At 32.4% G+C, this 16,055-nt stretch overlaps 1 protein-coding gene and 1 pseudogene across 1 annotated transcript; both read left to right on the top strand.

Moving 5' to 3' along the window:
- The first annotated feature begins 328 nt into the window (after window positions 1-328).
- On the top strand, window positions 329-3,773 carry LOC120193906. The gene is made up of 3 exons (XM_039196331.1): window positions 329-1,069; window positions 1,701-1,888; window positions 2,798-3,773. The coding sequence occupies exons 1-3, from the start codon at window positions 421-423 to the stop codon at window positions 3,323-3,325; spliced, it is 1,365 nt and encodes a 454-aa protein (XP_039052262.1). The 5' UTR covers window positions 329-420; the 3' UTR covers window positions 3,326-3,773.
- Window positions 3,375-6,457, top strand: LOC120194506 (annotated as a pseudogene).
- The last annotated feature ends 9,598 nt before the right edge of the window (window positions 6,458-16,055 follow it).

Raw genomic sequence — 16,055 nt, 5'->3', positions numbered from 1 at the left:
GGAGAAAAGCCCACAAAAAGAGGAGGTAGGGTTAAAGCCCAGTCTATTTCGTAAGTAAAATACAAACTGTCGAGGTATTGTTTTGATAGAAAATGAAAAAGGAAGGGAAGGGAAAAAGGAAGATTCCCTCTCTCAAGACATAACGGAACAGGATCACACAAACCTCTTTATGTTTACGCGGCATTAATAATTAGGATGATAAACCCAGACCCTACCTGTGCTTTTAGTGGTCCAATCACCATAGGATTGTCGCTACTCTTATATTAAGTAATTTAACAACAGTAAGGCTACCCTTTTTAAACCAACAAGCCAAGCTTTCAAGTTTCCATCCATCACTTCCTCACCCTCCCACCCTAAAAATCCAAAAGGCAAAAAAAAAATATATATATATATATATATACAGAAGGAAAATAAGGAAGAATGTCATGGTTAGCTCGGTCATTGGCGAATTCCCTCACTCTCGACGACGACGACGAAGAATCGGCTGCTTCAAGGGCTGGGAAAAACTACGACGTAATCCGCGTGTCTCAATCATCGGCACCTACAAACGAGGAAACCAAGGCGAAGGAGGAACAACAATCGCTGTCCCCTCAACAAGTGGACGAACTTCATGGCATCAAAGAAGCTCTAACCCAACTCAAAGATAGCCTAACGGGACAACTCTTCGGTGTCGCTTCCTTTCTCGCTCCGCCACCGCCTCCATCGTCAACGCAATTGAATGGCCAATCAAATGATCGATCATCCACTAATTTGAATCATTCTGATCTGTCGGATCGATCTATCTCACGGGACGAAGATGATCCACCTGATTCAGCGGCAATTGTGGGGATTGGGGACGATTTTGCTGAGATCGGGGGAACGTTGTCTAAGATGGCATCGGACTATTTGCCGTTTGGACAGGAGGAAAACCAGGAACAGTACGAGATGGAAAATGGAATTGAGGAGGAAGAGGATCAGGAGTTCGATGTGCTTGGGATCACAGATGAGGTATTGGCGTTTGCCAGAAATATCGCTCATCACCCAGAAACGTGGTTGGATTTCTCTCTTGATCCTGATGAAGACTTGGATGGCAATTTTCTTCGTTAGTCATAGATAAATTTGATCTCATTGTATAGTAATACAATTTGGTTGTTTATCTAGATGCTCTGCCCCCAAATTCTTGCTTTTCAGATCAGTTTTTACAGCTCAACTGATCAAAATGTTCAACTTGTTTCAACTTCAATTGAACACTGAGTAGTTTGGATTCTAAACTCTCTCTATGCAAAAATGCCAAATTGATGCTATCATTATTTTCATAGTTGACTTCATAAGCCAATGATTCCGGATCATAAAAGAAAGGAGATGATTGATTATAACTAAAAGTAAATTTAGTTAATGTCCTGAGTGTGTGTCTGTGGTTCCTGCCCTTGACATTAGTGTGTGATTCTGTCATCAAGTGATTGAGCTGAAAACCTATATTTCTATTTGCAAAGTTGATCAAGATCCGGCATCTGTACTGCAATTTTAGATGCATAAGATTGATTATGTTACCCTTACTCAATCCAACACATTATCCTGTATTATTTTGCCTTTTGGTCTAGCTTATGTTGATTGTAATTTTTTGCTGTTTCATTTGATTATTTTTACGATTTATTATTTTTAGGTTTCTAAAATGACGATAAGAGTTCGAGCTTTTGTCTTTTCTTGTTTCCTTGTTATAGATTTTGACATGTCGGCTGCCCAACGAGCCCATGCCATGGCTATTGAATATCTTGCTCCGAGACTAGCAGCTCTGAGAATTGAACTTTGTCCGTGCCACATGAGTGACGGTTACTTCTGGAAAGTTTATTTTGTTCTCCTGCATTCAAGACTTAACAAGGCTGATGCTGACGTTCTGTCTACACCTCAGGTAAGTGACTTCTCCTAAGCATAATATCTTAAGAGGCCCAAGACTTTTATTACTTTGTGAAGCTATTTACATTTTTCTTCGACAGGAAAGTATCATCTAAGGGACTTTGATAATATTGAGCCCTATTTGAGCGTTTAACTGATATCTGTTTCTGTTTTCTCATTTTGTTTTCTTGGTTGAGGTTACAATTTTAGATTTTGAACTTTTAAATCTGAAGATAAATAAATATGGGAATAGAAGATATTGCAAAGTTTGCTAATTGATATGAAATTCCTTTTTCTAGAAGTTTATTAATTTTGCACATAGTCCTTGCGTCAACTCTCAAATATGATATCCACTTTTTACACTTGCACCTACTACCTAGTTAATTTATTCCACGGATTAATGATTATCGTTAATGCTTGCAATAAGTAATATTTAGAGTTTGTCACTTGTCTGCTAGTTTGCCGAGCCCCCGGAAAGTCTGCCATGCATGCTTTTGTCTAGATTAATCAACCCTTTTATGGCTTGGTTTCCGTGGGTCCTGGGTTATATCTGATGTACAAAGATGTCAGAAAAGTGTTCCATTCTTTCCCTTCAAAAAATATTTCTCTCCACTTTGTCAAAAAGGTTGTGCTTACAAATTCGTCTTCCAAACTGGTGAAGGATTCTTCATAACTTCTCAATCTTAGTTGAACTTGTTACATGCCCGGTAAAGTATCATGTCATTTCATACAGTTCCATGGAATGTTCTTATGGTTTATTAGAATTACAATTAGGATTTCTTTGCCATAAGTGTAGTTTTTCATGAGATATACTTTATGTACTTATTGTTCACGGTATTAGTAATCAGTACAGTAATTCAGCACTTATGAAGCTCACATGCAGAATGTTGATTAATTTTCTTGGTGGTTAATTTGTTGCTGGCAGGTAAGGGAAGCTAGATCGTTGTGGATGAAGGAGCTGCAAAAGCAAACAATCCCTGAAACTGATTGGTACGGAGGAAGCACTTCCCACGAAGACTGTCATAGTAGAGTGCGCAATTATATTATTCCTTCCTCCAATTATTTTGCTTTTGAAACCATATCACCTCGGACCTATGCTTCTAAAGAGGCATCTAGCTTCCCAACAGGTTATGAGACCGATAAGCATCCTGTTGAAAGTGTTGAGATGCCAGTTGTAGACAAGTCTGTTGTCGAGGAGAAGCAGGTGTCTAATGCCGAGGATAAGGGTACTCCGGTCGGTCCACCCTCAAAAATATGGATTCCAGACTTTGATGATGAAGAGATTGATTGGCCAGAAGATGAGGGTCCTGAACTTGGTGTTCATAATGGGGCTGCACTTTGTCTGGAGGATGTGGAAAATATTTCTTTCAGTGATCTTGAGGATTCCGAAGAGGATAGCACCCGTGCAAAGTCTAAGTTAGTTTCAAAAGGACTTGAAACTTCTAAAACATAAACCTGTGATTTGATTCAGCTGGGCGTAAGCTTTGCTTGTTGGATCAAAGATGGAGCCAAAAGGTTGTTTAGTTTCTGGAATGATGGACACACCAACAGCATCATCGATGCAGGGCAATTGGTTAAAGGTGCCAAAGGTGTCTCTGAACTTGGAAGCTCGTTTGAATATGATAAGTGATCAATCAAGTGTTAATAGTGTGTTGTCCTGTTGACTGATTGTGCAAGGATTTTTGAATGGAAAGAAGCGCAATGTCAAAGTACTATTGCCCGTGTTCATAGACAGCATGTAAAAGGAGTTATAAACATCGAGACCGGCTTTTTCTTAGTTTTATTTGATTGGGATACAAGATTTGTACAGAAAATCTGTAAAGTTAAAATTTCCCTTCTTAGAACTTTGAGAATTCATGTATTTTTTAATCTTTCTGTTAAAGATTATGTAATAAAGATGAGGTTTGATCAACTGTAATAAACATTATAGAAGTAGATGGTTGGAAGGGCCATCTGATTTTTCTTCAATTCTTGAGCTAAATTGTCTTTTTATGGTAATTATTTGTCCAATAATTTGGTTCAAGAACAGAAGTGTTGCTTATTTGTCTTGGGCTGGGAAGCCTTAATGTTGGGCGTTATGCTAAACTTAAGAAAGCTCATCATAAGCCTATTCGATCTTTCTCAGTTCTCCTACAGTTTCTTGTCTGCCTCCAGACTAGTATCGGTCGATTTAGTGAATTCATCCATAACTAGAGCTAAATCGAGTCCCAAAAGGCCAGCATTTAGCTTGACATATTCGATCCAATCATCATAGTTCTGCCCATTAAACTTTATACAATTGACAGTCATATTTGACATAGTACAGACCACTGCAAACATTTACCTCTTACATATTAATTGTTTTGAATTTAAACCACAATTCAGACTATAACATATACCAAAATATTGCATTTAAATTCACCTTTGGGTTAGATCTAAACACAACCAACAATAATCAAACATGCATAATTCTTATAGCATATATAAGGTCAATCATTAAGTTTACTTTAACATACAAGTCATCTTTGGATGTAACTTATACATTAATTAAACAAAGTTTATAACCTACTTCAATTGTTATTAACCATAAGTAAGATCTACTTTTGGGTAATCGTATAACTACATGTTAATAACTATAAATGTTTATTATTCTTAAATGTCATTTATGATGCTACATTAAATAAACATTTATAAACATAATATAAATCATTTCATGAATTTCAAGTAGGCCACTTTGGTGACTAACGCACTCACTAAATATTAAAGATTTAAATCATATCCAAAATCATTTGATGTAATCCTACACTTGCCATGACAACTTCACTTGCCGCGACAACGCCATTCACCATTAAACTGGGATCATATCATTGTTCCTTATCAATTAACAATCAATTTAACATCAATATCATAATCAATTGTCGATTTACTCTTTAATAAGAAAATACTAAGATTTCTTATGAAACCTTTAATAAGAAAAATACTCAATTTTCTTTCAATTTTCTTATGAAACCTTTAATAAAAAAATACCCAAATTTCTTATGAAACTAAAATTGGTGATTTAATTCCCATCAAACTTGGCTCTAACGCCAAATGTTAAAATCAATTAATCTTGCATGCGGAAGCAATTAACATACAAGGATCTTGATAGGGTAATTAAATCAAGCTCATGACATAATTATTAAGAATTACAGTAAAATAAATGAAAATTTACCTGACAATTTCATTATGATAGTCGAATATCCCAAAAGCAAGAAATAATAAATGTTATCCAATCTCAATACTGTATAATCCTCAATTTATCTTGTGATGATATCAAGACTTGATTGGATATTGATGAAAGAATCAGAACCCAAAATAAATAGCGTTCTTGTTTTTCTTTTTAAGAGAAAAAAAGAGAGAGCATTGAAAAAAAACTGTCTGTTACTTGAGCTTTTAAAAAACTAATTCCGGTCAAAATAACCGAAAGACCCATTTACTTTTTAGTTACCTATAACATCACTGAAACTTATATTTTCACAGTATGGAATGGAGAGATTTACACTCAATAATTGTCTCCTCTATTCTACATTAATCATCTCCATGTGTACAACAACAGTAATTATCAATTACATAAATTATATGAATCAATATTAGAAACCAAAATTTCTAATATTAAGAGGTTACAAGTTAGAAGCAGGGAATGGGGTTGAACTGGAAACGGGCTCAGGGCGTTCCAGCTTTACTGACAGGGTATTGGATACGATCTTTTCTAATGCTGGCACTGGTTTTGCATCTGTTGTGGTTGGCAACTTTCCGTGGAATCTGGTCCTGGGATTTTACTCAAATGGTGGAGGAATTAATGGGTCGAGCAGCAACGGCGGTCCATCTGATATGCCCAAATGGATTACCGTGCTTATGATGTTAAGTCTAAAGAGCTAACCGCCGACTGCGTACAAAGATTTGTAAGTACCGCTGTTGCAGTATATCTTGACAAGGATATAAATGCATATGATGAGATGTTTGCAGGGATGACTAATCCGAGGCATCAAAACAATGTGAGAGAAATTTTGGTCCCGTCAGTAATGGTGCTGTTGCAACTCTGGTGAAAACGACACATCAAATGCTAACAAGTTCAAACTCGAACCGGAATTTGAGTTCAATTCTTAATCATAGTGTGGATTCAGGTCGAACAAAGACGGTTTCGAAAATGAAGCACTTTCAGGAGGAGTTGAAGAAGGAAGCTCATTTGATAATAGTGGGTGGGTTGATAAGGTCTCATCCACCCCGGCAATTCCCAGCAATAGGAAGCTTGTGGTTGATGCGACCGGGAGGGTGACCTTTGAAACAATTAGGTCCATAGTGGTGGAGTTTATATTGTGCAAACTTTTGGATGGTTTGAGAAGAAGCACTCAAGTTGTCAATAAATAGGTTGTGCAAAGGGGATTGAATGCTATAAGATATGCTGGTGCAAAGCCTTCTGTTAATGTCACCATTTGTCTTGCTTTGTACTTACATATCTTGGAGGGCAGCAGGGTTCTATTACCTGCTTGAATTGATTTGTCCAGTCTCTTCATGGAAATACAGTTGAACTTTTACTGAATTTGCTTGTAATCCGATTGCATATTTTTGTCTGGTACAAATAAAATGGACCTGATTAGGAACACAGTCTATAATTTACTTTTTTGAAGTACAATTATTGAGGTTCATGAAGTTCATTTTTGTCGTCATTGGTCTTTGGGACACAAATATACTTTCCTCCAAATCATTAGCATCATTCAAATGCATACCCAATATCTCCATGGCTGCTGTATACCTCGGTGTGGGCATTCGTTGTCGCGCTAAATTAGCTAAGCTGTCTATACAAATCATCCCAACATGAACATATACAGATTTATTTATGTTTTTTTAGAATTGAACTGAATAGTCCTATTTTCTCCTCATGGCTTGTGATTTTGAATATAAATATATTCCACATGAGCAGCAAGGGTCCTTCTCATCAAGCACTCTTCTTTGCCAACTCCTCCACAGTTCACATAAATATCAATTTTGTTAGGGCACTGGTGATAGTATTGACATTAGCAAAGGCAATAAAAGGTCATCGTGTGCGAATCAAACACGGTGAAGGAAGAGGCAAGTGCCATGGAGCAGATTACTTAATTAGAGAACCCTACCATGGGGGCCTGCTCCGTTGCAGACTCCTCGTCTGCCCCAATTGTTATGCTTAAGCAAAGAGAGCAGTCGTTATGTGCATCTTTTATGGTGTCGCCTAACTTAATAAAAACAAAACTTTGTTGTTTATTTAAATTATTAGGCATTTCAATCCCCTTAGCAAGTTTATAAGGTGTCATTCTAAATGATTTCAAATGTATAAAATCTTTAATTTTAAAAATATATATTCTCTCAAGATTTTTTATGTGTTCTCAATTCTTAATTATAAATTTATCGATTAAATTTTATTGGAAATTCTTGTATTATAATTACAATTTTACTCTATTCTTTAATGTTAATCACTTTATTATATTTAATCGTTCGTTTTAACCTATCTACTATAAAAACAATATTTTAGTCCTTCTATTTTTAAATGTGAATATATTGATTCAAAATTTTAAAATTATAGTTTGTTAACTTAAACATTTTAGTTTTAACATTCTTTAAGTCTATGTCAATTTTAAAAATGAACAAATTAATTATTTCTTGAAAAAGAGAGAGAGGATAATTTCTTTAATTACATTTTAAAAGTGAAGAAATAAGAATGATATGTGATTATTTTAATTTTTTATCAGTACATGACATGTGTCCAACTATGAATAAATATTTTTTTTTTGAAATGATTACATAATTTTTTAAAATAAAATAAAATAATTTGTTTTCATAATTTCAAAAGCTATAGAAAACTTTAATTTTTTTAATTATTTCTGTATCATCATTTTTTTAATTAGATCCGTACTCTCACTCTAAATCTAAAAATTATATGAAAATTTAATGTACCTAAAAATTATATGAAAATTCAATGTATATTTGAATATTTTTTTTATATTTTAGTTTGTAATTATTGTAAATGAAGACAATATAATTTGGAACTATAATAGAAATTAACTTTACATCTACATTTGGATTTCATAAGTATTTAACGTTTATTTAAAAAAAATACGAAAAAATATTTTGAAAAAGATTAGTTTATTTAAATATAAAATTAAGAGATATATCAAGAAATTGTAAACTAAAATATTTAAGTTACCTAACAGTAACTCTCCTTTTGAGGCTGCAGTCATGTTAGACTGTTAGTACTTAGTTAACAAGGCACACTTGTAATTCCACAATGGATTAAGGGCATATGTAGGAATTAGACTTATCATAGTAATAATTAAAACAAGTATCATAAATTTACAATTTCAATTTTACCCAAACCCTCTCTCTGTGTGTGTGGTTACTTTCAAGGCTTTCTCATTGCCAAATTCATGGCAGCGACTACTACCTCCAGTTCTACTAGCAACTGCTCCGATTTCTTCAACCTTGGATCAAGTGACGTCGAGGCCAGTGCGGTGAAGTCCTCATCACCTGCCGGCCGCGGCTCCACGCCATCCGCATGCGGAAAGCTTGATGGTGTGGCTATATGGTTCATCAATGGAGTGGCGACTGCTTTCTTTGCATCACTAGAACGATGTTATTGCATCCGTATAGCCACGGAGGACGACAGCGAGGAAGCGAACGATGTGCCGTTGATTCATAGCGATGGGAACACTAGGCGTGAAGCTGGAACTAGCAGGAGGAGGAGGACAAGGAAAGGGAAGAAAGAAGGAGCTCTTCTTCAAGACTAGAGTGCTGCAGCTGGAATATACATATATGTTGCTTATATTTCAAATTTGGTAAGTTAAATATAAGAATATGATGGGTGGTGTTCCTTGGATTTGTGCAAGTTTCAGTGGAGTTTATGGCTTTGGCAATGCTAATCGTTTCTACTTTCTGATTGAATCCGTGAACAATATGAAATGAAAAATAAGAAAACTTCTCCTTTCTTTATACATTCGGATCAAAGCTTCTTTTTTTCATTCGATACCAGCCTCCAAAAAAAGCAGATTTCGTAGTCTAATCACATTAGATAGAAAGAATAATTAGGAGATTTTAAAAGCTCTATAAAATTTACATTTGAGCTTCAATTTTTATCAAATCAATTTTATTATAGGTTTTATATTTTTCTTTGTAGTGCTTATCTTTCAAGTTTGGACTCTTTAACAGTACTCTTTAACAGTACTCTTTAACAATACTCTATAAAATTTACATGCAGATAGCCGGATTTAAATTCGATTTGGATCGGATAAAAATCGATTCGGTTTTTTCACCAAGCCAAAAAATCAGTTTATAAAAAAACCGGTTCGGATCATAACCGGTTTGGAGGGCCGGATGATGTAACCAGTGTAATCGGTTTCGGTTTGAAAAAATCTGGTTTTTTTTTTAAAAAACCGGTTTTTAATCCGGTAAAAAAATCCTATCATCCAATTTTTTAAACCCCAGACCGGATTTTTTTCCGGATAAAAAATCAGTTTTTTATCCGGTTTTTTTCAAACCGATTTTTAATCCGATAAAAAATTCGGTCGTCTAATTTTTTCCCAAACCGGTTATACTATCCGGTTTTAAAATATTCGATCTGATTTAAAAAACCAATTTTTCCCAAATCCTATTTTAAATATTTTTTTTACGTAAAATCAAATATTCGAATTTTTTATGCAATTCTCCTACCAATTACGGAGAGCATGCTCATCCGATATTTGTTTATTTTTGCAGAAAAAAAAATTTAAAGATTGAAACGAAAAACTACGCTACTGCTTTTAAATATTCAAAATGATGATGTTGTTGGCTTATGTTTTATACTGTTGCTTGGTGGATTGTTGAGCAAAAGTTGCTTTTGCTTTTGCTTTTACTTTTACTTTACTTTTGTCCTAATCCATGGCGTGCAATGATTTTCATTATTTTATATAACAGCAAAATTCACATTTTTTCTTCTTCTTCCCCTTGATATTCTTTCGTTGCTTGCTTCCCACCAAACACAACCTAAAACAGACAAAACACAAGTTTAAGAGAGAGAGAAATCATGAAAATCGGATATAATTTAAAATTAATTCTATTATAATTAATTTCTGTTCTAAATTATTTATTGCTAATTAAAATATTATAGAAAATTGATATCACTCAAACTTATTAGGGATGCTTATAAATTTGTTCTTAATTTGAATTACAGATACCCATTTGAAATCGATATCTAAAATGAAATATGATTTTTTTTTTAAATTCAATAACTACAAATTTATAAACTACTTTCAAATATGAATTATAAAGTTCTAATAAGATCTAATTTTGAAATTTTTTTACTATTTTATTATCATATCAATATTATTTATTTATTTATTTATTCATAATCTGATAAAAAAAAACCAATGATTATGAATATTTTTGTTACGAGGGTCAAATAATATCTATTAAAATATTATTCATAATAGTTATTATCCTTTAATTTAGCTTTAACTTTACTATTCTATAATGATTAGGAGTAATAATTTTAGTTGGGCATGCTGTTAAATATAAGGGTACATTATACATTTAGTATCTAAACTATCAATTTTGATCTGTTTTAGTACATAAGCTTTCAATTTTGATCCGTTTTAATACACATGTTCAAAATTTAATGTTAAGTATTAAAATAGGCTAAAACTAATAGTTTAGATACTAACCGCGTTAAGCTTTTAATGGAAGTATACTAAAATGAAACAAAAACTAAACATTAAATTTGAATTTAAAAAAATTAAAAGTTTAGGTACTAAAACATATTTCAATAATCTAAAATTTAAGTGCTAAATGCCATTTACCCTATATTTTTTTTCATCAAATAGCCAGACTAAAATTTTAGGTTCTTAATTTCAATAATCTATTTATAATTACAATAATGACAAATCTATTATGCAATGTTGATTATTTAATCGGATTTTATTTATTTATCTCTTAGTTATTTATGTTATAAAATTAAAAAAACGGTAAAGTTTCTAAACTATCAATTTACCATGATTTAAATCAATGTGATTGAGCATAATTTATGTGAGCTATAAAATTTTAAAAATAATTATTTTCTACATAAATATTATTTTTAAAAAAAATAAAATTTAATATATGTGGTTTCACATTATATAATTTCTTTTATACGATAAATATGCATTTTAATATAGTATTCATTGGTGCGAGTTTTTAATGGTAAAAATTTGAAGGGTAAACTACATGTTTAGTACCTAAACTATCAACTTTAGTCTATATTAGTACCTAAACTTTTACTTTTCTTAAAATTATACCTAAATATTAGTTTTTGTTTCATTTTAGTATCCCGTTCAAAATTTAACGTTAAGTTTTGAATTTTTTTTGAAAGTTTAGATACTAAAACAGACTAAAATTGATAGTTTAGGAACTAAATGCGTGAAGTTTTTAATGGTGGTGTACTAAAATGAAACAAAAACTAACGTTAGGTATGATTTTTAAAAAAATAAAAGTTTAACTATTAAAATGAATCAAAATTGATAGTTTATGTACTAAATATGTAGTTTATACTAAAATTTAATTATTATGTAAAAGGGATTTAATACGATTAAAATCGATTGGGTTTATGTTATAAAATAAAATATAAATTATATAGGTTTATAATTTTAAAATAACTAATCAATTATGATGAGTTATTTTTTTTTAATAACTTGAGGTAATTGGAATGTTGTATCAGTTTGAAATTTTCTTAGTCTCTTATAACGCACACACACTTTGAAAACTTAACAGTTCAAATTCGGAATCTCTAAGAAGAATAACAATTTTTTCTACCATTGAGGTCACTCAATGAGTTTAATTATGATGAGTTAATTAGAAAATAAGGTTAATGTTTCATAAAAAAGATTAATGTACTAAGTAATATTAGAGTTATAACCCCAAATTATACATGAATTACATTTTTTGACATCTCATCTTTAAAATAATTATTCGAAAAATAAAATAATTAAAAATTTTAAACCTGAACATTAATGTTTCGTTTGGCTGAATGAAAAAGAAAATGAAAACAAATAAATTTTAAACATGAAATAAAATTAAGGAGAAAGAAGATGAGAAGAATGATAATTTTTCATTGTTATTGGTAAAAGTAAACCACTCTCATTCGAAAGAAGCTATGAGAGATCTATCAAATCATGAATTTAAAAGGCTTTCTTTCAATTTTTTATTTTTTACCAAATACACTAATAAAAAAACAATATTCTAATTTTCTTATAAAGTATATTAATGGAATTATATTTTTAAAAAGTTTATAATAGTAAGAAGATGATTATTTTATGGTAACTAAATACAATTTAAAGATTTATCACATGTGGACCGTTTGAATTTCTTACAGAAAATCGGTTTGGACTAAAAAAAGGCAAGCATGTCATTATTAGCAATCCTGATGATATTGAACTTTTCTTCATTTTCATAACTTTTCTTCATTTTCATGACATTCTTACTAACTTGTATCCAGACATCTGCTTCGCCATAGAGGATTTTGACTTCACTTTTGATGCAGTGGTAAATACTCAGCTGTTTGCATACGATGATGTTATTTGCATTAATGCATCTGATTAGATGTGGGACACCGTACATGATGTTTCAACTATGATAGTATTACTGCTTTCCAGTCACAACCCGTTTTAGAAGGCATTGAGCTAACAAGGAGTTGGAACTTGGTATTTGTGTAGCATGTACAAGGATCAAACTCACTTGTTTATTTGAAGATTTACATCCTTCTTGGTTCACTAGGAAAGCAGAAACATTTTGTTAATTGTAGATTTGCAGTACCAGTATGTAGTTGTGACATTTTTTTCTCCTCATGCAGGTCCTGACAGATACGGATCATTGCTACTGTGTGCTACTTAATGCACTAGATGGGGCAGCCTTTCCTAGTGTCACAGATACAAATCCAGTAACAAATTACCACTAAGAGTAGATACTAATTCTACGAAGATGAAAATTATAAGCTTTGGGTCCTTTCTGATGGTTTATTTGTTTTAGTTGCATGATCAACCAGGGCCTTCGCATCTGAAGGAGAAGCTTTGAGCTGCTTGTTTTTTTTCGGTGACTCCTATTTTATTCTCATGAATTAATTCTGAAGTTATAAATACAATTTTGGTGATGGTTATCATCAAATAGACTGATGCTTGAGTTTCCAAATTAAAATGGTTTTATTCAGTGAAAACCCGCTTTGGAATTGTCTCTGTGCAACAAAGATCAGTTTCCGTACAACTTTACATGCTTCAAATCGTAATGGAAACTTTAATTTGCATTTTTGTGTGGATTTGTCAGCTATCAAATGGATTGGGATGCATATGGTGGTAGACCCTTTTACTATGCATTTCTAAGAATTGGCTTCTATTCTTGTTCTTTGAGAATTCTGCAAAAACTCAGAATACTTTCTACTTTGTTTATTCGTTGAATGTTGATGAAGAAATTGGTCGATATTTAAAACACACTTATTGAATCTGGTTGTTTTGTTTAAGGAATAACTAATGTATCTTTTACTGCAGTCTTGTAAGGTTGGCACCCATTGGTGCTTTCTGGTGCAACATTTTCTTCATTTTTCAAAGAAAAAATAACGGCACTGTGCTTGTAGAAAAGCAGACACATTGTCTGCAAATTTCCAATTGATTTAATGCTTGTTTCCTTGTTATATCATGTCAATTATCTTTCTTTCTCAGATGGGAATTCTGGATTTGGAAGTCTTCTGTCAATTGGTCATTCCTCTGGTGAAACAGACAGACTTTACATGAAAGGTGTAGGGGATTCTCATCCATGACAAAGACGATCACTTGGAAGAAGTTCTACTTGTATTTGCATAAGAATTGTTTCTTTGCAGTATTGGGCTATGACCTAAAAGTTTTGGAAGACTCGAGATTGTCGGTTTCAAAAGTGATTTCTGGCCTTGATTGCTATAATGATTCTTTTCCGCATTGGCCAACCAGATCAACTTTGAGTTGGGTATCTATCTTCTTCAAACTTTTTATAAATAAGTGCATAATGTAGGATTAAACGAGACTGTATATATTACTTGCGGATACTTTTCTCGATAGCCACACAATATATTTGGGGGAACCGGTGCTGGCCTCTGAAAGTAAACAAAGGGCAATGAGATATGATGAAGATTTATGAGCTTTAGGGTACACTATGCCTGGGCTCTACTTGCTGGCTTTAGTGTGCACATGGGAAAAGGCTCCACCAGGTTTGCCTGCGCCTCAAGTAATACTCAAATATGGCAAAGTTAGTTCTTCCTCTTGCTGTTGGGACGCCTGGCCATATTTTTGCAATCGTGGGAAATGTTGACGCTTCATATGCTCCAAATATATACACTATTTTTGGACTTTGCTACCCTTTCTAGCTCTATCTATACTTATAGTTGAGTCAATCATATCCTAATCAAATCCCGGTCGGGTCCTTCGTTACTTTATTATTATCTAAATTATGAAAAAAAAAGACTTAATACCAGCTTTAATACAGAATTATTACTATTTTTAAAACATAACAAGCTTAAAAGTTTTGGTGTTGTACTCAAACTTTCGGTCGACATATTATCATATCCAAGCATCCTTGTTAAAAGAAAATGGGGCACATGAAGGCCACTTGTATATAGAAGTTGATTAAAGCAGTTAAATTAGGACATACATCTATATAATAAATTTACAAATAAAAGGACGGGTAGCTATTGGTTGAACTAAATTTCATAAAATAAAAGGCAAATGAAATTATACGCTGCAGCATGAGCGATCGTATGCATGCATGTTAGCCTCCACTACAGTCTATAGTATTATAAATTACAATATTTTTAATGGCCTTTAGAGAATGGCTTGGTAGCTAGGTACCCTGAAATTAATAGAATCAAGACTAACAGCCGAATAAAAGAGAACTTCCCCAGTAAAGTTAACTAAAACTATCAAGCAAAAAACAATTATGCTTCAACTTCCAACAACTAAGAAAACTACCAGGGAATCTTTGCTGCGATCAGTTAAACCGCTAAAGCATATTTATGCATACATTTCATATATGTAATGGAAAAGCAAATCATCAGTGTAGTAAAAGGTCACACGACGCACTAGTAACCTAAACAAAATGCAAATTCTAATTCCTCCACAAAACTTCTTTTTTAGATTTCTTTTGCATCATTGCATGGACAAGAGTAAAAAAGTACCTTAAATGATTCTTATCATACGGGACCATATGGATTTATGTTTTTTTTATAATGATATGATATATGGGATGATAACTATAACTATAATTGATTGTATAAACAAGATATATGAATTTTTCGTGGAAAAAATTATAAGAAAAAGTCAAGGATAAAAGAGAAAAATTCAATATAATATCCAAATTATAAGCATTCGCTGCTATAACACCTCATATGAATTGTAAGGTATTATCCTTTTTATAACACTAATCTTATTATCTATTTATAGACTAATTAATTGATAAAAGAGATTTAATATTACAAAATGTGCATCTTGATATAAATTTTAATTTTCAGTTAAGTGCTAACAAAAAAAGTATAATTTTATACTAATTGATCGAGCAACAAGATCATACTGAGAAGGCTCGACCTCACACCTTTAATCAGGATCATTGATAGACTCGGATTCAAGAGTTTCCGCATCCATCATATCTTTTTTAACTATTTCTTTTAATTTATTTCTTCCACCAATTAAATCGTTCTAATTCCGAGTCGAATTAAAACAAAATTTGAAACTCAAACTATACCATGGAATATAATTAACTTAATACACTAATACGATATCTCCTTAAATCAAAAAGTAAAAAATGGACAGCGTAAATAAAGGTAGAAACTACAAACCGTTTTTCCATAAATAAAATATAATTTGCAAATAATATTACACTATAGTTGACGAAAAAACCAAACGTGCAATACATATACGTTTGCAATTGTCTTTTCCCTCACATGCAATGTCCCTTCACAATCAAATATCATAACTAAGAAACTAAGCTACAACCTTCTTGTCCTCCTATCCTATGTTGTCTTTAAATCCATATTTTCTTATGAATAATTTTTTTATGTGTATTTCCCGTTTCATTTGCTTCAAGTTACCAACCACCCCCACAGAATCTAAGGAAACTAACCCTATTGGATATCGAATTTATTTTCCATTCAACTTATTATTCATCTAGCTTGACGT

The sequence above is a fragment of the Hibiscus syriacus genome, unplaced genomic scaffold (genome assembly GCF_006381635.1).
Source record: "Hibiscus syriacus cultivar Baekdansim isolate YM2019G1 unplaced genomic scaffold, ASM638163v2 tig00116997_pilon, whole genome shotgun sequence".
Lineage (NCBI taxonomy): Eukaryota > Viridiplantae > Streptophyta > Magnoliopsida > Malvales > Malvaceae > Hibiscus > Hibiscus syriacus.
The sequence above is the reverse complement of the archived record's forward strand: the minus strand, read 5'-3'. Positions and strand labels throughout refer to the sequence as shown.

Bases quoted from the DNA above. Each gene is read 5' to 3' on its own strand.
- LOC120193906 (XM_039196331.1), top strand. From the start codon at position 421: ATGTCATGGTTAGCTCGGTCATTGGCGAATTCCCTCACTCTCGACGAC. The intron at 1,070-1,700 runs GCAATTTTCTTC...TCCTTGTTATAG, and splicing joins TCCTGATGAAGACTTGGATG to ATTTTGACATGTCGGCTGCC. The intron at 1,889-2,797 runs GTAAGTGACTTC...TGTTGCTGGCAG, and splicing joins ACGTTCTGTCTACACCTCAG to GTAAGGGAAGCTAGATCGTT.